The 25,289-nt window shown below is 38.6% G+C and overlaps 1 protein-coding gene across 3 annotated transcripts; it reads right to left on the bottom strand.

Annotated features, from left to right (window-relative positions):
- Nucleotides 1-643: 643 nt before the first annotated feature.
- Nucleotides 644-25,289, bottom strand: LOC6634383 (phospholipid-transporting ATPase VD). Of its 3 annotated transcripts, none has more exons than XM_002057541.4 (16): nt 25,143-25,289; nt 24,458-24,613; nt 16,464-17,691; nt 5,618-5,798; nt 5,359-5,538; nt 5,180-5,304; nt 3,520-4,593; nt 3,123-3,454; nt 2,690-3,062; nt 2,460-2,627; nt 2,065-2,404; nt 1,817-2,002; nt 1,523-1,723; nt 1,273-1,460; nt 1,061-1,201; nt 644-832 (listed from the first exon to the last, which is right to left on the bottom strand). In XM_002057541.4, exons 3-16 carry the CDS (start codon nt 17,516-17,518, stop codon nt 784-786), a joined length of 4,593 nt encoding a protein of 1,530 aa, XP_002057577.1. In that variant the 5' UTR covers nt 17,519-17,691; nt 24,458-24,613; nt 25,143-25,289; the 3' UTR covers nt 644-783. The 3 variants fall into 3 exon arrangements, with proteins under 3 accessions (XP_002057577.1, XP_070065340.1, XP_015025238.1); XM_070209239.1 differs by having other exon boundaries at nt 24,834-25,288; XM_015169752.3 differs by having other exon boundaries at nt 1,116-1,201; nt 24,458-25,288.

The raw sequence follows: 25,289 nt of genomic DNA, 5'->3' as shown, positions 1-25,289 counted from the left end.
ATGTTTAGAACAGCTATACGATTATATTAACTAAATTGATTTTTTTTGAAAGGAAAGTATAAAAGATTGATTCGATTATGCAACAAAGTAAAAACAATTTGTTTTCGTAATACTTGAAATAATGAAACTAAATAATGTAAATTGGTGTCTCTTATGTATAAATATATTTCTCATGAGTGTAGAATCACAGCCTTTTCTCGAACATCGAACATTGAAGTTCGGTAATGTTTGAATTGTCCAGTATTAAAAGATTTCGTCTCTCTTTTGTGGTATATAGTACATAAATATGCGTAAAAGACGCTTAATTAATCCATATGCATTGCATGCAAACATATAAATCAACGTGGTATTATTTTAATCAGTTATGTTTAATAAGAGTTGCGTTGTTACTTTTAGAATTACGCCATGTAACGTGGCTATGTGCACTAAATATATACGTAAATTAAATCTCTACTTATATACAAATAAATATTCATGAACGACTACATGCATATTACTTTAGTGGTACATTGATCCGATTCAATTTGAAGCCAAAACTCGAACTAAAATGTTTTCATCTTTATGGTCTAGTTTAGTCGGCAATCATGCTATTTAAATTTCTACTAAATATAGCTATAATCATTGAGTTTCATAAACGAAAGTGTTGAAGTTTGTCAATGAAACTGTCTATTTTAAGTTATACTAATCGGTGTCGAAAGGCCACATATTTAAACTTAAAGTACATGGGTAACGGTTGGTTTGTAGTGAGTGACGTTTCTGACACTTTTGCTGGTTAACGCTGGATCAGGTAATCGAGGTTATAATCTGATTCTTAGACCCATAATCGGCGATTCTGCAAGAGATTGAACGTAAGAAGTCGATCGATCCATTCAGCAACAGAATTAGTCAAATACAATGTATAAATAAAAGGACACAAAATAATAAAAATTAAAACGTTAAGAAAAATGCCTTTACATATTGGACATGCATAGCTAAAATAATAACTTTTAATGTTGAAATCATAATAATGGAACTTATAATTGTAATTTATTTTATTTGCGCTTTATTTTGTGCCTTTTACCTATAAATTGATGAGGCTGACGTCGAGCGCGACCATGTAACTAACAAACTCTCACCTCTACCGTGCTCGCGTTTGCTCTGAAGAATGACCTTGGTGCTGTCGTCGGGGCACATAGAGGTACGTACAGTGGTAAGGACCAAGCTAGAGTAAAGTCAACGGAAATTGCATTAATTAGCAGAGCTACAAAAGATGTAATTATAGCGTCAATTTACCGAGGAAGCACAGCAACAACAGTGGAAAGTAGAATAACCAACCAGTGTACTGCGGATGCAAAACATCTAAAGATAACCCAATAAGTAGAGGGCAGTCCAAAGCAGTTCACACACATAGAATTGTATACGATGGAGAATAGATAAAAGGAGCCCAGACTTATCAGTATTGATATGACATGGAGCAGCGTCTGGACAGAAAAGAGAGTCTATATGGATAACACTTGTGAGCAAGTACATTGATAGAACATACCCAAGAACGTATTTCAATGCAACAGTGCACTAGATTTGCAAACAGGCAGCTCGCCGTTATAGTTGTACCAAATTCCCAGATTCCGACATCACTTTCCGAATAGGCGCATAGGGCAACAAAAAATATGACAAGAGATTGATATAGTGCATCTAAAAGAACCAGCCAGAAGTCGTGTGGCCTGTATACGAGTCCCAAGCGACCCTAAAAAAGAAACATAACATATAATATAATACATTTATATATAAACACTAATTCTGTTATAAGTATTCCATTGACTTTTCCCGATGAGCTTACATTTTTGTAAAGATATGGATTTTTCAATAGCAAGTCTTCTGGCACTCGGTTGTCATAGACACCAATCGCAAGGGGAGGCAGTGAGGTGAATAATAAGTTATAAAGCATTAGATACATTTGGTCCATCATTACAGATCCGGAAAAGCCGCAGTATAATTGATACCAGAATATCAGGAAAACAAAAGCCTGCAAAACCAAGTACAGAATTAATACAATATGAGCATATAAATTCTGAATGCTTTACCCACCGCATTCTTATAAAAAAAGTAGAGAATCATTCGTGCCAGGCGATCATAGCACCAGTAACCATGTGCGAGAAGCAGCCGCTCCAAGTAACGGAAGCGTGAGAGCGTAAAATCAGATGCCATGACCGCTTGCATGCCTTCCTGGCCAGATATACCAACGCCCACATCGGCCATTTGTATCATTGATACATCATTGGCCCCATCTCCAATAGCAAGCGTACGTAGATTGAGCTCCTCCTTGACTACTTTGACCAAATACGCCTTTTGCAGTGGAGTTGAACGACAGCAGAGTACCGAAGCGCATCCCTTGGCCAACTTGAGAAAAGGCAGAATCAACTTCGATCTAAAATAGAAACAGTTTAGGTCAGAGCTAGATTTGGCTGTGTGCAGTAACCTACTTGGGATCTAATATGAACGTTAGTGTCTTTCCATCTACGACCAGGGCTCGAGGTTTGCAGCGCGGCGCTAAGATGTAGCCTGTGGAGTTTGACGCCTTTGCATTTCTCATTTCGGTCAAATAGAAATTAATTGCTGTCTCAGCAGCATCTCGAGAGCGAGCGGTTAGCCTGCAACAATAATCGGATAACGGTCAAGACAATGAGCTGAATAGAGATCTTCATTCACTCACTTGATCAGCTCCATTTGCTGTGTGAAAAGTTTTGCAGAGTAAGCAATGTTGATTGCGGTCTCTGGCTTGTCACCTGTCAGTACCCACACAGAAATTCCCGCCGAGAGTAGCGAAGCTATCGTTTCGGGCACACCATCCTGTAAGCGATCCTCAATGCCAGTGGCTCCCAAAAGCGTCAGATTGCTCTCCAGTTTGGCAAATGATTCGCGTAGTCGTCTTTCTCGATTCTCCAACGACATTTCAATCTCCTGATGGCGCGCCCACCAGTCCGTATAGTCTGCAGCATTAAGGCTCCGCTTCGCCATCACCAGAATTCGAAGACCCTCCCGAGCATAGCGATCCAGCTGCTGCTGCGTCTGCTCACGAAGCAACCCTTAAATTTAGATCGAGAGCTTTAAAATAAATGCGCTTCAAAAATCAAAGTTGCTTTTACCTTCGGGACTGTTATTGCCACAAGGTGCCAGCACGGGCATGATAGAGCTATCGGCACCCTTTGTGTAAAGGACAATCTCCTGGGTGCCTGTTTGCCGGACAACTATTGACATGCATTTGCGGCTTGAATCGAAGGGCAGTATTTTAAGTATCTCATACTCAACGGTGGCGCCAGCCGTTGGCATGCTCACAAGGATGTGATTCGGACTACGATTCAGCAGACAACAGTCGTAGCTATATGCTGCATTGACTAGCGCTAACTCGTCTGGACTCTCGGCCTCGTACAGAGGGCGCCCATCGGCGGTTCGGTAGATTGTTTGCGTCTTAGTTTGGCTGTAAATTGAGTCAGAGTTCAATTGATTAAACCCAACAATAATTAGCGGCCAGTCAGCACTCACTTTATCTTCAGGCGTTTTCCTTGCGTCTTGGCATTTAAGAATGTGGCTATGCTGGTGATTTTGGAGTTGATTACAGCCTTGGCGCGACCAGTTGGTGAAATACTGTTGGACAGTGCCTTACTTTTCATTGGCGGCGATGGCGACTCCGAATTGGGCGTCGACTCTGGCGAGCTGCTAATCGGCGAAAGCGTGGGCTGATGGCTTTGAGCAGGCATGGCAAACAGCAGATTAGGAGGTGGCGATGGAGTCACAGAGCGCGACTCGGCCAGCCGTGTATAACGATCTGTTGGCAATGCCATAGTTCCGGCCTGCGGCACACCGCTTATAATGGTTGTTGACGTCGTTGTAGTGGTCGTCAGCTTTCCTCGCGGCCTTAAATGCTTCATAACGGACGGCGAGGAACCCGTCGCCGGACTGCTGCCGCTTTGTTGCAACTCAATGATGCCGCTGGCGTTCATCAAATCTCGATGTGGCGCTGCACTCACGATGACTGTGTTGCAAATAGCCAGCACGACAAGGAACTCCTGTATGCACTGTGCGTGGGGCGTGAGATAGGCGCCCCCGCCAGTACCAGTCAGTCTTTGCATATCGTCCTGCAGCGTCTCGTTGGGCAAAAGTGGGGGGGCCGGCGCTCCTGGCTTTGCGTACAGTTTTTCCAACTCAGACGGTGGATGGTTGTAATCGGCACCGTTAACCACGCAGCGACGAAAGATCATTTTGTTTTCGGTCAACGTGCCCGTCTTATCAGAAAATATGTGCTGTATCTGACCCAGTTCCTCAGTAATGTTCATGGCACGGCATTCCGTTTGCTTGTTGGTGTCCGCGTCGTACAGATCGATGTTGTTATGTATGTGGAACACCTGCAGTATCTTGCACAGCTCAATAGTCACGTACAGGGAAAGCGGTATCATCACTTGCAGTATGATTATGTACGTCCAAAACGTCAGCATGCCCTCGTAGGCAGCATCGACGGCAAACGGCAAATAGGGTACGGGAAAATTAACAAACGAACGCAACCACATTGTGCAACCGATGGCGCCAACAACGCAAAGGATCAACAATATTATCACACACCTGCAACATACAATACAAATACAAAGTGCAAATACATTAAATACATGCTACCGTTTTTAGATATCAAATAAAAGGATCGGCGAGCGCTGCTAGGCAAGTTCGTATAAAAAATTTCCGCAGCAGAAAATTTGGTTTTCTTTTTTAATTTTTAGGACGAACTTAAGAGCACTTTTAAACGTGGTAATTACAAAGTGTTATCACAAAATAGTTAAAAACAATATTTTTTAATTTGAAAAACTACAACCCAGCCGTAAAAAATTGTAACAAATTTGTATCATGTCGGAGCTTCAATGCATCAACCATGTTGACTGTTAAAAACTTATCGAAGACATTTGTCTTAACTTATTTAAAAATACTTTCTACAATTATTTAAAATTTATAAGGCCCAGGAAATCGTTTTTAACAAAGCTTGCTTATAGCTGCCCTTTGTGCACATCTGACCCTCTTTAATAATTATCAGAAAACTTGTAATTGGTATTGAAAAATGTCGCATTTAACAATTTAGTCTTTTAGATCTATTATTCTCCCTAATTATTTGTACTCTTCTTTGAATATGTACCGACACTTTCTGCCTTCTGATACCTACCATATCACATCAATATTCATTTGCTGTTCCACCTGGGAGCGTTTGTACCTTGGGCCACTATTATTCAGCATGGACTTCGTTTCATGCCCGGCATAGACGACAATGCCTTCAATGTAGTCCGTATTCTAAAATGTACAATTTGTTCATATTTGTGGCAGATTGCACATTGTGGTACTTACCTTCAGTCTGCTCTCTCTTAACAAAAGGCACTCGGTCGATATGGGTACTCGCTCCCCAGTTGGATGTATTAAGGCTCCATGAAATCTATAAAGTTTTGTTGTTGGCGCATCCGCCTCTACGCAGCTCATAAACTTGCTGGGGACAAACATGTTTTGCATTTCCGCAAAGCCGCGTACAACCTGCAATTAGAAGTAACGAAGCATCAATAACTGGCATAAATAACCAAGATAACCATTTGATGCAAAAGGGTCTAAATACCTCGCGCCGCTTAAGATTCGTTTCGCCGTCCAAATCGCACGTGTCAATGTAGCAGACCCCATGGGGATCGCTGGTGCGTAGCAGCAGAATATCCGCGGGCACCGTCTCGTTGTTGGACAGATGGACAATGTCCCCGACACGCAAATCTTGCCACTTAACTTTTTTATACCGCTCCGTCTCCCTAAAAGCAACCAGAGGTTATTTATCATTAAGCATTTGATTTTCATTAAGCTTTTTAATATGTATAAGATATGGTAATGTAATGTGTAGGTAGTCGGTGCGTATATGTGCAGAATTAATAATAATAAGAGTTTAAGGAATCATTTTTTAGTCTTTTTAAATGAATTACCTAATCAGTGGAAATACTTGAGCTAGATAATAAAATCTATAATTTGTCGTTCAGGTCTTGAAGTTCGATTGATAAGCATTTTACGTCCGTTCTTGGGCGTCCACTATTCTGCCCATTTGCAAGCACCAATTGTAGGGGAATGGGTTGGGTAGAGGAAATAGGATATTCCACAAAGATGGTGGGAGTTTGTGTAAACAGAACGAAGGTGAGCCCCATTAGAGCTAGTAAAGTGGTTAGCAAAGTAACAAGGAAATTGCTGGATAATGCGCCAGTCCAAGGTTGTCAGCCAAGGACAGCTTGGCCGAGGTTTGGCCAAAGCGAAAGCATTCGATTCGTGACTGTGGCTCGAACTCATGAAAGCGTTAGGTGGTCATTGCTTAACCATTTATGGAAAAACCAAAGCTTGGCCAGCTCAATTCACTTTCCATCCGAGTTACATCGCAACTTGTGATGAAAAATTGCATTTTATAGAAACGTCCATGTGGACGCTTTGCGTGTCAAGGGTTCCTAATTCGATTCCATCCAGGCTGCCTGCTGTCAGTGTTGGCATTGTTCGTGTCAAGCATGTTCGTGCCCTACTTGATTTTAGATTAATTTTCTAACATACCTAGCCTTAAATTCTGTAAACGTCAATGCCATGAACAGCGACGAGCAGTACATGCGTCGACTCCCGGAGCCGCGCGGTGAAAGCCTTTGCCATCATTTAAATTGGGTCATTAGCGAGATTGCACATTCTAAAGCAATTTGCCGGGCACTCAGGCCATATCAACAACAAGCTTTTACGGCTACCTTTACAAATATAATTAGAAGACCCTGTATATTTGTGGCTCTGTCGTTGCTGGGTTTGTTGTGTCTGTCCGTTGGCTTGCAGGTGAGAGTTATTAGGTTGGGTGTTTTCTAAATTCAATTCTCTAATTGGCAGTGATAAGGTTTCGTTTTAAAATTGATCCCTAATACGTTTTTGTTCGCGTCATCAATATACTTTTTTCAGCTGGATTGTTGTAAATTATCTTGGACCTAGCCGATTAGATATTGAATTGCGGCTTTGACTTTGACAAAAGAAATATACCTCTTTCATAAAAATTCTGATAAGCTTATTTTTATTAATTTAGTACGGATTGATAGACAGCCAACTGATTGCAGGATTGCAGCTTCGCCACTTTAAGTCAATTGTGCAAAGCTTGGCGATTTTCTATATACATTCAGTTTTCCATGTTTAAGTCAAATTAAGCCATAAGCCGGCAGCAGAGCGATGGGATCACGGTATCTCCTAGATGCACTCTTTCTGGTTTTCCACTGAAGTTTGGTCAAGATATTTAAAAAATGAACAACTTTTCTGTCCGATTGTAACTAGATTCGTCTGAATCTTTTAATCAAACAAACATAACGTACATATAATTAGTAAAAATCAAAATATCAGATGACAACTTTGAACTCTCTTATCATCTTGAGAATATCTGTCGCTTTAGCTCAGTTTATCATTATGCTAATGTCTCGAACTGGCATTCTCGCATATCGCATGAGTGTTTCACTTTTATTTGGGTTATTCGCTTAGGCGGAGACTCTTATTACAGGCTGACCGTTGCGGCGTTAAAACAAGCTAACAACTGTCTGTGGACTGTTCATAGGTGTCAAGTCCATTAAAAAGGCTGTGATAGCCAAATCGTTTATAAAGAATCAGGCATGAATCCGAAATACGCGGTCTCCAGCGCCTCGTTTCTCAAAGTTTCTCCGGTTATTGCATGTTATCTAATTGGCCTGGAGGCGACGCTCGATTATTGCTTAAGTGGTGAAATAATGTTGAATCTTTAATGGGCCTTCGGGGATTTTACCCCTGCTGGGGACTGCTTCGATTTAGAGGGCGTTTTAGCAAAATGCAAAATTCATGAAGTTAAACACGATGGTGCATTATTTACAGGGCTTAGTGTTTGTATTCAATTTTGTACTTTGCGACTCGTATGAACATAAATATTACAAATTTCACTATCTGCTAACCTATTTGGCTAATTACGGAAATTTCCAGCAATTCGAATTCAGAAAATCAGTTTTTATTTCGATTCAAATTTCTGTTGAAAACAAATAATTGTTATTAAGTTGCAGCTGGCTTTAAGCCAAACAGTTGCTACTTAAATTGGCTTTAGCAAGGTGAAAATAAAGTGCAATAATTAATTGCATTTTTTAAAACTCTATTTGGTTTGTTGTTACAGTTTTAATTTGTTCCAGGTTGGGTTTTGCTTTTACAAGATGTTAAAAAAAACTTGGTTGTAAAACTAATATTTATTCAAATTATGATTTACAACTTCTTAGTCACAATCCAAGATGCATTTAATTTAAGACCATTTGGTATTAAATAATTATACAAATTTAAACCGAAATTTATGATGAGCAAAAATTGGATGCAAAATTGAGGTTTTTTTTAATATTAATGTATATTAATATATACAAAGACGAAAGTTGCTAAAGCAAAATATATCTATATGTGTACATATACTTGTATCTAAGAATATTGTAACCAGAAATTGATTGGACTTTTTTGATATCTGAGAAACTTCATGACGATACGCAGACCTTCATATATATTGGTTGTGGAATCGGTGTTGAATAAGCTACTTCCCCACCCCATGAATGATAATGTCCATAGCATGTATATAGAAAAAAAATGTATATACTTATGTGGGCTAAAGTGGGTCATGTGGGTTGGCGTTGTTATTGTTATTGTTACGATATTCGATGACGCTTGTAAATGTACGAAAGCAGTTTACTTAAAGTTCACTTGAGTAAACCCACGCGCATGCCTCATAACTCAAGCCAATAAAATACTCATATGTAAGTAGAAACATGCTATAAACATGTTTAATCAGGACCCCAGAGGGATAATATAAAAACGCGAGCAGAGCTCTCTCCCTCCTCGCATCGATTCTGGAAGCAAACAATACACTGCTGTTACTTACATAGACCTAGGGTAAACTCATTGGCTAGACGGTTTGTACATATACGACTCCAACGAACTAGAATCCTACACAATCGAAATAAATGCTTAATCATTTAATAAGTCTCACGCAGAGCTAATATAGGCCCGAGTCGGTCAGGGCCCACTAGATGGGGCAGATAGTGTGGGTAAGCCAAAGGTAGGCAGTTGACACGTCGGAATGTTGGACAGACTATGGTAGGGCTTTATTTTATATACGCTTTTAGAGGGTATTATATTTTATCATGAAATGTTTAACGCACAGAAAGACACGTCTCCGATACCATAAACTATTTTTATTCTCTATCAGTATCAATAGTCCACTGTCCGCTTGGCTGCTTCTGCCTGTCTGGATCGGACTACTATATCATATAGCAGACATAGGAACGATAAGTCGAAAGTAGGTTCTTGTATGAAATGATTTTTGTTTGTCAGTATATCTTAATTTTACCATGATCCTAATATATAGGCAGAATCATATTTACATCGGACCACTACAACATATAGCTGCCATATAAACGATCAATCTGCAAGGGTATTAAATCTTCGGCGTGCCGAAGACATCCCGTTATTCTCGATTTTTATTTACTATACTATACGACAGTCTAAATTTAATTTAATATCTCTAGCTCTTATAAGCGCTGAGTTATGCTGAAAAAAAGATTGGTTTAGAAGGGTTTTTTTTTTAAAGAAACTAAGAAATCGTAAGATTAATCAAATCAAATCTACATGATCCTGATACGTGGGCTTTTGTCTGACTTCATAACTTATTTTAAACCAGCTGTATAATGATGTTATGTGCATATTTAATGTTTTTAATTAGATTAAGCTACGAAACGCACTCAGAAGACTTTTGTAATCATTTTTAAAGTTTACTCATAAAGAAATTCACACATGGACAATAATACTACATATTTCAATTGTTGCCATCACGAATCAATCGTATAAACGCTATTAAAGCACTTTTCCATTATCCAGTGATAATCGAAGGGTGCTTCAGTACAATTCACTAAAGCAAAAACTGCCATTAGACCCGAAGCCATATCCATATCCCGTTCCCTCAAGTCGGGCGCGTTCAGCAAACGAAAAGACAATTTTGCCAAGTAATTAGCTCTCGGCACGCAATGTGCCAGCCCTGACAGAGCCAGCTGAGGTAAGGGGACGAGACGTCATCCACATATGGCTACAATTGTTGGGCCTTCCAAATCGCTCGATTGTGCTCCCAAGTTAATAATTAATAGCGTGGTCTCCCAACACTCGTCGGCGGTTGAATTGTGTTAGTTGGTCTTGTTGGTCAATAGCAATCAGTCATAGGAAAGCGCCATCCTTTATCTGTTTCTCTGCAGTAAGGGAATGCCCAGTGCCTTATTGGTTATTATGTGTCCCTCGAGCTATGCCCATGTCCATGCCAGGTCATATTGAAGGGCCTGCAGAATGCCATTAGCTGGTAATTTGCTTTGAGTGGGGAAATTCCGTCGCCGAAATCTTTTCATTTTAATAAGCATGTACATCAGATTTTATCTATTAGAATTGACATCATTGTGCACTTTTTGAGCTGTGGCTATCATGCGGTTAATTTCTTAAATGAAGCAAGCAACGAGGTCATTCATAGTAAAATGTTTCTGTCCAACAAAGTAAAGCAACAAGAATATTCTGAATGTTTCGACTCGAGAATACCCTTAGACCATAGCATTCAAAATCCTACTGAGTGGGCAATAGAAGAAGCTACTTTGAAAATTTCAATTTTCTAGGTTCTCTTATAAACTCATAGATAGACGCGTTCATACGTACGGACGGACAGACAGACGGAAGAATAAAAGGTCGGAGATGTTATTTGCAAAAATTATTATACTCTTTTAAACAATTGCAAAGGGTCCAGTTCAACTGAGAAGTGGTACACATTTTCGAATAAAATTGCTACATACGAGAGGTCAAATGCTTGGGCTTTTGAATTTGTCGTTCAATGTTCAAGTAAATATATACATATACGTAAGTACGCACACACAGCATTGGGAACGTTTAAGGTAAATACATGAAAATAACAATAATGTTCTTTGTTCAAGTAAGTTCAATCAGCAGTCGAAGCCAACAATTAGATTCCTTTATGTGTTTAACAAGATGGGAAGATGGGAATAGAAGAAAATAATGAGGAATGATATATGAGAGTAGATCTTATAACAGAGCTTTTAGATCATACTTAAAAATCAGAATATTATGTTTACGCATTTAGTTTACTAGGCTTTACTGTTTATTTATAATATTTCCTTGGATGGCAACGCGGTTAAAGGCAAATATTAATGCAGGTGTTTTAAATGTACTGCAAACTGTTTGAAGTGCTAAAGTTTAGATGATAAAATAAATAAATTATCAGCCTCGCGACAAGTTTCCTAAACTGTCAACATTCTACGAGAGTATTTGCACAAATGTTAGTTATTAGGAATTCATTGCAATATAAAGCACACCTTTCAGTTCTGGAAGTACAAACAGTGAGAAAAAACATGCCGGCAGTTTATAATATTCTCAGGTTTGTTAATATAGCCCAGTTAACAAGTCTCTGCCGTCAGCAGTCCGCTAATCTGAAACTGCCCATTGGCGATTCTTACTAGACAAGATCAAATTCAGCAGCCAACAAAGCTGATTGCCAACCGGTTTGTTCGGCGACAACTTTACGAAAAACTCGTTTTTCAGTAACCATATTCAATCGTTTTCAATGTCATCAGTTTGCCTTTTTATATTCCGCGTCCATTGGAAATGGCTAAACAGGGTATTATCGTTTTGTGCAAGTATATGCAACAGCTGGAAGAAAGCAGATCCGAGCCCACAAAGAACACATATCCGACTGTCTGCCCGTACACAACAATTGCCGTAATTATGTGCACACGTGCAATCGTATGGGTTTCTGTTTTGAATTCTATAAACAGAATTGGTTTCGCAATTGTATTGTCTGGCAAATACACTTTTTATAAACATTTCTTTCTATTAATGCAAAGGCATAGTAGAAGCAGGTCTAGGGTATTTCCTAGTCGGACACTTTAGGCCAGAGCTAATTAGCTCTACTTATTACTCCGACTGCGGAGGATATCAACATTAAAATTAGTGTGTCTATCGGCGGGAGTACAGCTCGATTAGAGAGATACATGTAGCTATAGTATATAATTAATAATATTTTATATGCAGCTGTTTCGCATGCTTTCCAAGGCTAGCTATTTGGGTATTCATTTATTTTGCTTTCATACGGACTCACACAAACTCTAACAACAACCTTGAACACGTCTCGTATTCTTTGTCATTCTAGCAATCTAAGCGCCGAGGAGGTGCGAATTGTGGCCCTACAACAAACCGCTTGCCCCAGGCACGGGTCCGGTCTTGGAATATTAATGCGATTTCGGTGAAAGTCCACACTTGGCAGCCATGTGTCTGGGATAGACGGCAGCTGACAGCACCGCAACTTTGAATTGTCACCTTAATAAGTTATCCATTCTCAATGCTTGCACTTGCGAGTGCCATGATTGGAGGAATAATTAACTAGAGTAAAACTAGTAGCTAGAAGCTCTGCACCCAGTCCCGAAACTATGCAAATAAGTTGATAATATTTCTGCTTTATCTTTATTATTCTTAATATTTTTATATTATATTATATACATAGTATACACTTTATATATTGTTAAGATTATATATTCTGAAATTTATTTATTTAGTTTGCATTTACACTCATTGTTACCAACTTGTAGAAAAAAAAAATATTTATAAAGAATTAAGCAATTGTTTTATTAAAGTAACATATCTTTAAATTATGGTCTATGTAAAAGATAATGTCTGTCTAACTTAATATCTGTGTCGAAATGCATGTTTTATTACATTTGACTTCTGTATAAATTTCTTGTCTCATTCTTGTTGCATTCGTATTACAAATACGTACGTAAAGTACAAATTTTATATATGCAATTCATTGTTTGCAATTGATAGCGACAAACTTTGCTACAACGCGCACGTAATTGAGATTGAGGGAATTTTTCCATTTGACTTAAATGCAGCAATCTTGTCGGGTGGGGGGCAACATTAAAATCTATGATTTATTGCACCTAGTTACAAGAATCTGTTTTGGAGTCTACAAGCAAGCAATTCAATTAAATCATGGTCTACAATTGTCGTGTCTGAAATTCGATAAGGCCTCGAAAGGCAGAAACTTATCAAAAGAAACACATACTTTCACAAATATATACAACTATATGTAAGAAAGTATTAAATACGTTTTCGCAAAGTTTATAAACAAAAGTTGTTCTATCGGCTTCAAAATTCTCACACAACAAGAATAAAGTGGGCGAAATCTGTGAATTCCAACATTTAGTTATTTATTCGATGCAGTTCGAGCATAGTTTGTTAAATAGAAATATAGATCAAGATGGTATGGGTAGAAAGACCATGTGATGAAACGTGATAGTATAAAATGTAGACAGACTCCTTAATGAAAATAGATCTCCACAGCCGGGTAAATGTAAACTACCATAACCTAACCGATAGACACTAATTTTAAAGGTTGTGCATTCTAAAAAATTGTGTCATCTTTCTTTGTTACTGAACTTGCTCAATTCTGCACACATTTGGTTGAATTTGCCAACCGAAGTAATCAAGTAACACATTTAATTTAATTTGGCTAATAAGCTGTTAGTTGTCAGTTGACAACTATACTTTGGAGGTGTTTTCGAAGCAAAATTGCGATTGTAATGCATATAATTCCTATCTTTGTGAACATTCCATTGGTCAGCTGGTCAGTTAATGTTTCACAACCAGAGAGCAAACACTAGCACGAGAAAGCCGCATTCACACACGCGACAATGACTCATTCATATTTTAGACATTGCACATGGTCATGAACTCGATAGCGGTTTTCAGGGCAAGCTGAAATGGGAAGACCGTGAGATGATCAGGGCCGTTGCTGGACATTGGCCGAATGGCCTTCGGGCTGGTGGTGGGCGATTTTAATGTGCCCCTGGCCTGTTGCTGGCACTCGAAATCACGCATATCCCACAATTGGTATGCGCTCTGCCTATTTGCATTTGTAACTGTTGACTTGCGGAAACCATAAGTGGAAACTCTAACAGCAGAAAACAATTATTTTCAAAAGATAATAATCGCCTTTTGGTAAATAGAATTGGTTATGGAAATTCACAAGGTTTTCATCGCTCATTTTTCCACCAAGAGGAACTTAATATGTGAACTTGATGACTAACTCTCCTAAGTATGAGGCATTTTGTAAATATATTAAATAATAATATCTTATATACTGAGCTTGTCGGCATGATCAGGCGTTAAGGCGAGCCAGATGTTATTTGTGACAAATTTATAATACCTTCGGCAAGGGTACAATCATCAGGGCTTACGACAATATGTGCAAAACAAAACGGGAAAATCCATATTTAATTGGCAACAACAATGCCTAAGTTCATTGAACAGCAGACCAGGCAGAAACAGCAACAATTAACCCACTGTACAATACTCTGTTGCCGAGGTCTCCTTGATTACGTTTAGAGATTTTGAAAGTGTGACTCGGGCCTGGCCGAGTATATTCATTATATGTGGGGATCAAAAATACTAATACAGTTTTCAGACTCTAGGCTCTATGTACTTCACATGAACAGATAACATTGACTCATTGCTCTGTGGTCCGAATATGAGATCCGCAACAATAACTATTACTGCTAGTATAACAACAGGAACAGCAGGAGTTATTTGTTAGCTTTAAACAAAACTTAAAATTATCTTTTAAATGCGAGGCGACAACTAAGTAAATTGTCACTTGGGTTGGAAAGTTGACGCGTGCAGGGGCATATAAATAAATGAAACTCTCGAGGCAAGCCGCTGAGAAGCATCGACCGCCGACGACACTCGAATGTGGGACAGCCAAGCCAAGCAGACATTGTAGAAGAAGCTTAAAAGGGGGCACAAATAGAGGCCAGCCGGGGCAGCCATAACTCGAAGTAACTTCGAGGGAAAGTTTTTTCAGTTTTTTGTTTGTTGTCTTGTTTTGTTGTTGTCGCCATTATTGCTACACGCTTTATGTCTGTTTATCGGTTTCTAGCTACCATATGAAAATAATCTGTTGCGAACAAATTGCAAGCTCTGCATGCGCAATCATTAGCCCAACTTTTGTTTAACCCAATCTCGAGAAGCCACACTGGCGAGACTTATTGGTTTTCAGATTCTTTTCTGCAGCCGTACCGGCTTAATTTTTATAGCAATTTGGAAAAAACTAAGCCTTTGATATTCGGTCACGGCAATGTCTGTCTACCTCCTATTAACGCTTGTATTTTCGGATCTTTCAGATGGAATCTTTAAAGTGTGCAATTTTTGGGCAGTGGAGCGTGGAGAATTCGGAAAATTTACATCTCTCAGTTTCGCGTGACAATTCGGAAAAATCGACAAGCCCTAAGAAATTTTGCTGTTGGCTTGTTTAAAATTGTTATTAGACTGTGAATATTACTTTTCATTTTCCTTATTTTATTAATGGTTCACAAAACCACAAAACCAAAGGAGAGTTGGGAGCGAATATAGAATATAAAACAAAGTATAAAAAAGTTTAGAGATTATAGGAGAGGAGAGGATTATAGGCTAGGAGGAAAGGAATGGAATATCATTGGACCGCTGCCCCTACTATTAGCTGGGCGAGGTGAAGGAATTTTCTGTGCCAGCCACTAGTATTCATTAATGGGAAGGATGATATAAGCTACTAATAAGAAAAACATCTTTGCACCATAATGAATCAGTTCATTTGCAAACATATGCAATTTATACGCTTTTTACATATCCTGGGCAGGTATGGGAGAACTGCAGGGAAAATTCCCCATTAAGCTGGTTTCAAGAAACTCCATATTCAGTTGGACTACAAGGTCTTCAGATCTGGCTGTACCTAATTTTGCCTTGTAGGACTATTACAAACAGGAAGTTTACTAATCAAACCTAACAATTTCAGATAAAACAAGTAAGAGGTTCTAGTCGGGAGCTCTCGACTAGCGGATACCCTCTTCTTCCAACACCAAATGCAAATATATATAGTATTCTAGAAGCTACATGTCAAGTTTGGTGGCTCTAGCTCCTATTTATTTATCAAATTTCTTTAAAAACAGGATTTCGACATAGATTTTTATTGATTACTTGGAAACGGGGCAAGTTATCGAATATCGGAAACAAATTCGATCTGCGCGGGCACTAGGAGCACCTATTTACATGGACATGGACACGGACATGGCTAGATCGAGTCGACTGTTGATGCTGATCAGGAATATATATACTTTTTGGGGTCGAAGATGTTTTCTTCTGTTTGTTACATACGTTTGCACAAATACATGATACTTTTTTAACCATTTTCAATGAGTATTTTCCATAAGAATATGAAAACTTTCTGAAAATATCTAATTTTGCAATATTTTATCTTTAACCAAGAACAATAAAAAATAGTCTGTTTAGCTAAATGACCAGATTTGAAAGAATGAATGTTTAGAAATTTGGTTAACCATTTGAATTGGACTTACCCGTCATATACCCGGCAAGTCGTATTATTGATGCGCTTATCAGACGCCCGACGACGCCGGTCCTCGAATAAATCCTTGACGGCCGTTACGCCCAGCACAAAGATCACCGGAATCATGGCCACCTCCTTGCCGAAGGCATTTATGGCCGGCACCCAGTTGAGCAGAACAATAAAAATAAAGTACAGATTGGCAACGCGATGGAACTGTTCCAGCAGATTTTTTGGTATAAACGAGAGCAGCGTGTATTTTGTTGTGCGTATTTTGTTGCCCACAAACTGGCCATTGGGATGCTCTCGCTTGGGTGTTTTCGGCGGCACCGTGTGGTTAGGCACCACCATTCTGTAGCAGCGCTCCTCGAATTTGTCATTGCTGTCGTAGTTGCATAAGCTAAGCCGTTTCCACCAGGGTGGCGCCTCGGTGCGACGCAGCGTGTATATCGACTCGGAGCGGGAAGCCTGTCGAGAGTGACCGCGGCCGCCAGTCGCCGAGTTTGGCGCCGACGGACCGAATTCGCGTTCCCTGACTGGCTCGTCCTTGTGTCCGGGTGGTAGAATAAAGTCCGTCTTGGAACCGACACGACTGTGACCACGGCCCGCGGGCACAGCACTACCCGGCGGCGAGTCCGTTATTTGACCCTGCGAAAAGGCACGCTGGTGTCCCTTCATAGCCGATTTTATGGGCCGACCGCCGGCTCCGACGGCGACAATAGCGCCACCGCCATGGCTGACAGACCGTGCGTGACCGCCTCGCGACGAGCCGCCCGGGTTTAGCGTGGTTGTCGGATGGCTGGATATGATAGCCACGCCAGGTATTCCAGGCCCACCAGGAATGGTACCTGTGGATGTATTGCCCACCTGATGCGTGCCCGGAAAAACATAGGTGCGCTCCGGCTCCACACCGCTCGACGACGACACCACCATTGCCGGGGCATTCGACATCATTGTGAGGTGTTGTGCCTGCGATAGGCTGTCGCTGGTCAGGTTGGGAGGTGCGGAGCGTTGCTGTTGCACAACTAGAAACTTTCGTCGCAAGTCTTCGGAGTTTGCTGAAGGCATCTTCAAAAGTCAACACCATCAGGTTTTTGTGTTGGCGCTGATCAGGTTTGTGTGCGATGGATGTTACAACTGAGTTCTTGTGCTTTCAGTTGAGGGAACGCTCGAATTAGCACCATACGCCAGAGCCGTTCCCTTTTACCGCGCTGACGCATAAGCTGCAGCCGTCATGACACCTGCAACGCGTGAAATAAAGAAAGAGAACGGGAAGATTAGTTACGGAATAATAATCATATTTTTTACGTCAGTCATAAAATTACAAGTGTTGCTAATTGTCAAAAGGTTTGTCGAACCCACGCTATTCCTCAAAAAATGTATGCGGTAAAGGGGCCAACCTTGATTCCCACTTCCGCAAAGCTTCTAAAAAGTGTAAAACATCACGATCACGGCAAAAAAAAAAAAGCACACACGCTAAAATCTGAGCGGCACGCAAGGTCAAAGAGTAATGCGAGGTCATGTAGAGTGGAGTGGCATTTTGTACATATACTCGTCGGCTTTTATTAACCACGGTGATCGATGGTCAGCGACAATGTTCTCTTTTATACTCTATAACATCAAACCTGAAATTTATTTAAACTTCTTGTTAGTCTGGATATGCAAATAGATGCGCTCCTCAATAATTTTATAAGTGCAACAGTCCCCAGCGGCACTAAGAAACAATCAAAAGAATAATACAACGAGCCATGCCTCGAGTTATGTCGAACCAACAAGCCACAAGTTTTATGGGTGGCAGTGATCCACTAGGAGGTATCCAGGATAGAATACCAGGATAGGATACCAGCCATAGCAGCGGCTGCTGACGCACTTTGTCGACGTCTGGTTTGGTTAACAGCTAAAATTATGAAACAATAGAAGCCCGTGACAAGATTGTCCTTCAAATTAAAATAGACAATTAAAACTTATAAGGTAACTATACTGTAAGTTCAAAAGGAAATCACGTTAGAAAACTTCAATCATATGGCTGCGTGGGTTGTTAATTTTCAGACAAACTTTAAACAAACTTTTCCAAAAGCCCATATTGGTGGAAAGGCAAAGTTGAGTACACATTATCAGCTAGCTCACCTGAGGAACGTAGCCTAGTCAGACAATACTTAGATTTGCTAGCTGGACTTAGCATTCCTCTTATGTATAAATTATTATATATGGATGAATTGTTTAACATTTGCCAGCTCACAGACTTATTTGCTATGCAAGGTAAATAGCATATTGCGCATTGATGCGTGTAATAACAAAATAAAATACAATATACTTTCATGCTTTTAATCACTGTACTCGCAGGGTGCCACACAAAGCGATTATTTTGTGGACTTATTCACTAATCGGTAATTTTTTTTGCTGACCTTGACTGACAATTAATGATATCAGTGCACACTCGAAATTCATCGACATGCATGTAATATATAACTATTTGCCTTTATTAAAAATGCCACGAATAATGCCTTAATAATTTCCATTTGATTTGGAGGCAATAGCTATAGATACCTGACTACTCCAAAAGCGACGCGGCAAATTTGGCGAGTTTAGCTCTTAAAACATAAGAAACATACGGGAAACAAAGGTATTTCGATATCGATGGATACAGATACAATTAGCTAGATCGACTTGACTCGATGCTGACCAAGAATATATATATACTTTATGGGATCGGTGATGCTTTCTTCTGCCTGTTACATACATTTGCACAAAACTTTCAGCCCAAGCCCACTAGCCGACTCACCTCTTCTTTCAGCACTTTGAAGTCAGCACCCAAAATGAATAAAGTGATAGAAAAAAATATAAAGCGATATCACAAAGAGTTTATGAGGACTTAAAACAAGCTTACAGTGTTTTGCACTTGAAATATTCACAATCAAAAACAATTGAGAGATTTTCTACTCAGTTATGGATTAACAAAAGTATAGATATTAGTGGGCATTCCCCAGGCCTTAATTTTTAGATATGGACAACTTTGCATCCAAGAGTGATAGATTTAGCAATGAACTTTTCGCAAATGCAGACCTCTTCGATGAAAATTGCGGATCAAAGATTTTATGATTAAAGTTTCCTCTGAATGGCTTCAAAATGACTCCCAAAGCTTTAATTCAAAACTTAATCAATACGTGTTTCAGGGATTTTAGAAATTTCACCCGCAACTGTGGAATATTCAAGTCGAATCGGCTAGAAAACTCATTCTCAAAGACCGCTTTCGCATGAAAAATTGGGCTCAAGGTTTAAATGAACGAAAGTTTGTTTAGTTACCCCTAAGTTTAAAATGGAAAGAAACGCATATTCCAACTCTTGGCTATTTATCGAGTGAAAAAGGAAATCTAGCGGGTATTTCCCAGCCTTAAAACAAAACTTAAATTATTATTATTATCAGAAACTATCACTATTGCTGGGAGAAACATTGGATTTGGCTGTGAGTACATTTGCTGTGATTCCGTCTGGCGGTCTGGTTATCGCTGTTTATGAATCAGGTAATAGTATAGCTGGGGGTGGGTTAAGTGGAAAATGTTTTTAATTGCGCAAATTTTAGCACAATTCTTCAATGTTTATCATATTTGTATACTTAAAAATTAAAATATTTTATTTGTTGCGGGACAGATAAACAATTGGAAGATTTTCAACAAAAGAAATAACATCGAATAAAGAAATATTTGGAGAGGCTAAAGACATATTGTATATTTAGGAAATGAGTTATTTTTGTTTCTCTTCTATTTATCAGTTAAACCACTTGAGCTACGCCAGCTGTGCCAATAACAAAATGGATCAAGAGTATGTATATATATATATATACACTAAATGTATGTATATAATGGGTATAAAGGGTCCACCCGTTTGTATGTTTATATGAGTGGCAAATATAAAAGCTGAAACCCTGAATTGGGTGCAAAAGGGTATGATTGACATTGTAGATATATATTTTAGCATATTATACGCAGAACGAGTTTATCTTTTTTTATCGCATGTATTTATGTTTTCAATACAGACTATAAACATTTTACATTTCATTTGTAAGACCTTTTGCTTTTATTTTGTAATATCATACCCATTTTCATGGTGTGTGGAAATAAGGAACGAAGCGGGATACACACTGCGTAAAGAGCTCGGCAATCGACGTCTATGTATTGTTGGCCTCAGGGTATCTCATGGTCGGACACTCCTTTACTAGGCCACTCTTTCTTCGTCGACGATTTGCAGTGAATCAGCAAGTATAAGTGAAAATGATTGTATGTGCGCCTCTACAAATATGTACACTTCATTATTATCATGTCAATGTACTTTTGCTACAAATATTATGCACTTTTGAAATGCACAACAATCGCACCATTCAGTTGTAGATAGTGCATACAGAAATTATTTCACATTTACATTAAATTCCGTATAATCTAAATATGTGAATTGACGCTTTAAAAAGTGATAAAGTTTCTCAAGACCCGAGGAAGGCAAGTAGAACATGTATAAAAAATATCTGATATATTCGATATATTTATAGTTAAAACCAAAAACATTTTTGTTTACGAAAACGCTTAAAAATATCTTTCTTTTAAGAGAAGCCCGATTTGTCAGCTGTGAAAAAATGGCCAGAAAATTACTCCATTACTTTCGATAGTGGGATTAATTTATTTTTTAAGCTTTTGTTCAATGGAACCATAAAATCGCAGTGAAACGCATTGCAAAATAAACTGCATTTTAAGTTTATGAGAGTATGAAATTCAAAAGGGAGATTAGCTAAAAATATATAAAAAAAAATTGCAGATGACTTGGCGCATTTAAAATTATAACACGATTAAGCTGTGGCTATAAATCATGTTTGGAAAAAACAAAATACCCATGAACGAGTTATACAAAACGGATATGAGTACTCTACATATTCACATATAGATAGCAGCAAAGTATTTGAAAGTTGAGTTTTCGACTTATCAGCAAAGTTGGCGATTATATTTTCGTTCATTCCGTTCGAAGCAGCATCAGTCAGTCCGGCCGGTTTATTTTAAATTAATAAAAGAACGAGAAAGCAAGGGTATCTTCGGCACGCTGATGATTTTATACTGTTGCATTTGTATTACGCTTTTGCAGATATGTAAGAATACTGAGTTTGGTGAAAATAGCTTAGAAAAGAAAATGTTTTGGCATTTTACGTATATTTGAGAAGTATAATGAAACTAATAAATGCCGAGTTGAGTCAAGATATCTTGCTAAATAATGAAGTTTTCCATACATAAATCTAGTTTATGATGTACTTATTTGTCCGATCCGGCTGGTTTCATCTGGGCAAAGTTTTAAAACGACAGCTTTACAACTGAGAGACCAAAAAGTATTCCTCGAAGTAAGGGTATATATCAGTCGGGTAATCTCAATCAGAATACTTGCGCTTATAATATATTATATATTTCGATACATTCTGTCATAATGACAGTCAAAGCAAAATAGAACTGGATGGCTAAGCTATAGCTTAGGAAACTAAAACTATAATTACTCTCAGATGATACACTTTGGGATGGAATTTAATCTCATTCAGTAAAATTTAAGGGTAAATGTTATGGGCTAATTGGATGACAATAATTTGCACATTTGACATTATCATTGTGCCTAAAAAGGGCTCAACATTTCTATAGCAGTCTGAGGGCAGGGTTTGCTACGTCAGCAATTTTTGTCTATAGCAATCTATCGCAATGAGCATTCGATACAGATTACACATGCACACGCACACATACATCCCAAAATAGAGGTACGTACAAAATGATAAGAAATTTCGCGTGAAATGTCAGTCACGTATTTATGTTCCATGACTCTTAACAAGCTTAAGTACATATGCTTTTCATAAAATTGTATTTATACTTCATGATCTTTGGGAACCATATGATTATTAAAAAATTACATTTATACTATCACTAGCAGGAATTCCCCGGCCTTGCCCGTCGCAAGTTTCCTGCTTAAAATGGCTTTTTTGAACTTCACGTCAATTTGAAATTATGTTTTAGTTCTGTCAAATAAAGAAGCAAAAGCTTGAACTAACAGTTTCCGCATGTGAGAGTCTTGAAGCCAAAAAATAAATTTTCGTTTATTTAACTTTTGGCCCGCATTTTCCATCAACGGGCGCTGAAATTTGCAAAGAACGTATTAAAAAATAAAAATTCCCAAAGATCTCTGAAAATGAGTTTGAAGAAATGAGAAAAAGCACTTGCAATTTATCCGCCAAATTTCCACATTTGCCAGTGGAATATTCAAATTCGCTGAAACACATGTTCATTAGATTCTTATGTAAGGCTTTGAAACATAGTTGAACAAAGTTCTTTGAAAATAAGTAGGTTTGAGGCTGATCGAATGGTAATCAAAAAAGTTAGCGGTTGTAATTTGACAAAAACCCGTCAGTTTTACATTCGGTAGTCCAAAGCAGCCTTTTAAATAGAGTCGCAAGTGCAAAAACAAATATACTCTTTTCAACCGAAAGGAAATAAAAATACATATTCCCCAGTCGAGTGCTCTCGACGAGAACACTTTATAGCAGTTATATTATATAATCTGATAGTCTGCAAATTGGCAGGAAGCTAAAAACTCAGTAGCTCGTGTGGGATAAAATGATAAGCACGGTCGTAAAGCGCGCCAAAATGAAATCAAACATAAATAAATGATGTGTTTCTATTGTTTGTACGCACATGCGGACTAAAACTAACAAATAATGGAAATAATTACAGCCGTAAACCAACGCGCAATCGTGAAAACCAACAAACGGAACGAGTGCGAGCTGCGTATCAGGCCTCAAAGATCTGTATGCACATCTCTGTCTAGCTAAAGAAGACTGTCGTGTGCTGCAGAAGAAACTGGAGGCAATTGGCAGCGCCACGTTAACGGTTCCCGCGGCCACAAGTACAGAGAGCATAAGAGAGAACTAGAACGCAAAACCGACTGCATAGGCAAAAAGAGAGGAGAGAGACATCCGTCAACATCTTCCCAACGTGTAGATGCTCTCTATAAAAAAAAATGTGGAATGTGAAATGAACTGAAAACGTGCTTCTACAATGAGCGGTGCAAAAACGTCTGATTATGCCTGCATAACGTACATACTTAATATATCTGAAATCTTCATTTTGACCTAGTCGAGCCCTTTTATTTAAAACAAAATATAGCCGTTTTTTTGTGAATACCAGCAAGAAATTATTATTATAACTGAGAATAAGAGCTCATTGAATTTTGAGGTTTTTTAAGAAATTAAAGAATTAAAGAGAACGAGATATTAACAAGATTATATTTTGTATGCATACACAATTAAAATCTTTTTTCAGAGTTTACCGTTTACCGTTTGCTCACTGTGTGATGTAGTAACAATGGCCCTAGAAATGGATCTGTGCCAGATTTTTTAATTGATATTTAGTAAGCATTTTCCTTAAACTATTTGTAATTCATACATGAGTATATGAATTTTATTGCCTTAGTTATATTCGAATAGAATTTCCATGTAACACAACAAACGATCAGCATTTTGATCCTCTAGATTCTAAAACTAACAAGAAAAATGCAGAATAATATATGATTTATTAATTGGGTATGTAAATCAATACCTTACTTAGTCAGGCGCCCTTCTGGCAACCACATGTTGACAGGGTATAAGAGAAAGTCGGGATTCGCATTCGTTTGTTTATCGAATTCTGGTTGAACAGGTAAGAAAAAAGTAAATAGTCTGGAGGGGAAAGAAGGTGCCAAGGGAACGTGTTGCAAACTTAAATGAGCTCGAGAGTCTGCAAACTATTGACGAGTCACCCAAAAGAAGCTGCGAGTCAGACAGAGACAGAGACTCGCTTGTTAGTTGGAGAAGGCGAGGCCGTCTGAGAAACTGAGAAACCGAGGAACTGGTTCTAAGCAACTAACTCGTTTCGTACGTCTGAGTTTGCTGTACGCTGAGTACGGTATAATAAAATATAGTTAATTTAACAATGGAATAAACTCGTTTTTATAACTTACCCGATATTAAAAAGATGCTTCTTGGAGAATGTTGATATGGTAATTCTTGAAGTCACTTTTAATTGATTTTTAGGTTGTTGTTTTTTTTTTTTTTTTTTTTTTTTTTTCAATCACAAGTTGTATACACACCGATTTTTTATATACTTAGGTATATTGCTATTTTTATTGAAAGAGACAAAATTTGAGCATAGCAACGACAAATCATAGCCGAGGTCAACAACAACTGCAACAGCTACAGCAAAGACAGCAGCAAGCGCACAATGGAAAACACCAAGAAAACTGCAGACGATGATTTCATGAAATTGACGTTAAATTTCATTTCAAACAATTTTCAATTAATACATTTAATTACGTTTGCCTCTCAATACTTTCGTACCACAAATAACACGCAACACAGCGAACGAACCGCTCACTTTTTCTCCACTACAATTCACGTATCGGCATAGACTGTGTGGGTCTTCTAACACGTAGGTATGTATATATTTCTTGAGTGGCTTGTAACCAAGTTGATCGCTGTTGTTGCTATCAGAATTTCAATACGATTTTGGCCCAAATTGCATTTTGGCTTTTTCACACACATCACAAACACGCTTTGTTTCGAGTAAGTACCAGGCACACACACACACACACAAACACTTATTACAATTGTTTTTAGAACAATAGACTAAAACATAAAATCATGTACATTGCAACGTGGATGTTATTTGCAGCTCTTTTAATGCAAATAATTTATTTCTTCGGCAACACAAGAAAACAACAATCGGCGACAGAAGAGTAATAACTAAATAATAACAACAAACGCGTCCATCTCGTTCAATGGTTTTTTTTGACT

The sequence above is a fragment of the Drosophila virilis genome, chromosome 4 (assembly GCF_030788295.1).
Source record: "Drosophila virilis strain 15010-1051.87 chromosome 4, Dvir_AGI_RSII-ME, whole genome shotgun sequence".
Classification (NCBI taxonomy): Eukaryota; Metazoa; Arthropoda; class Insecta; order Diptera; family Drosophilidae; genus Drosophila; species Drosophila virilis.
Note: the sequence above shows the minus strand (reverse complement) of the source record. Positions and strands in the feature narration are given on the sequence as shown.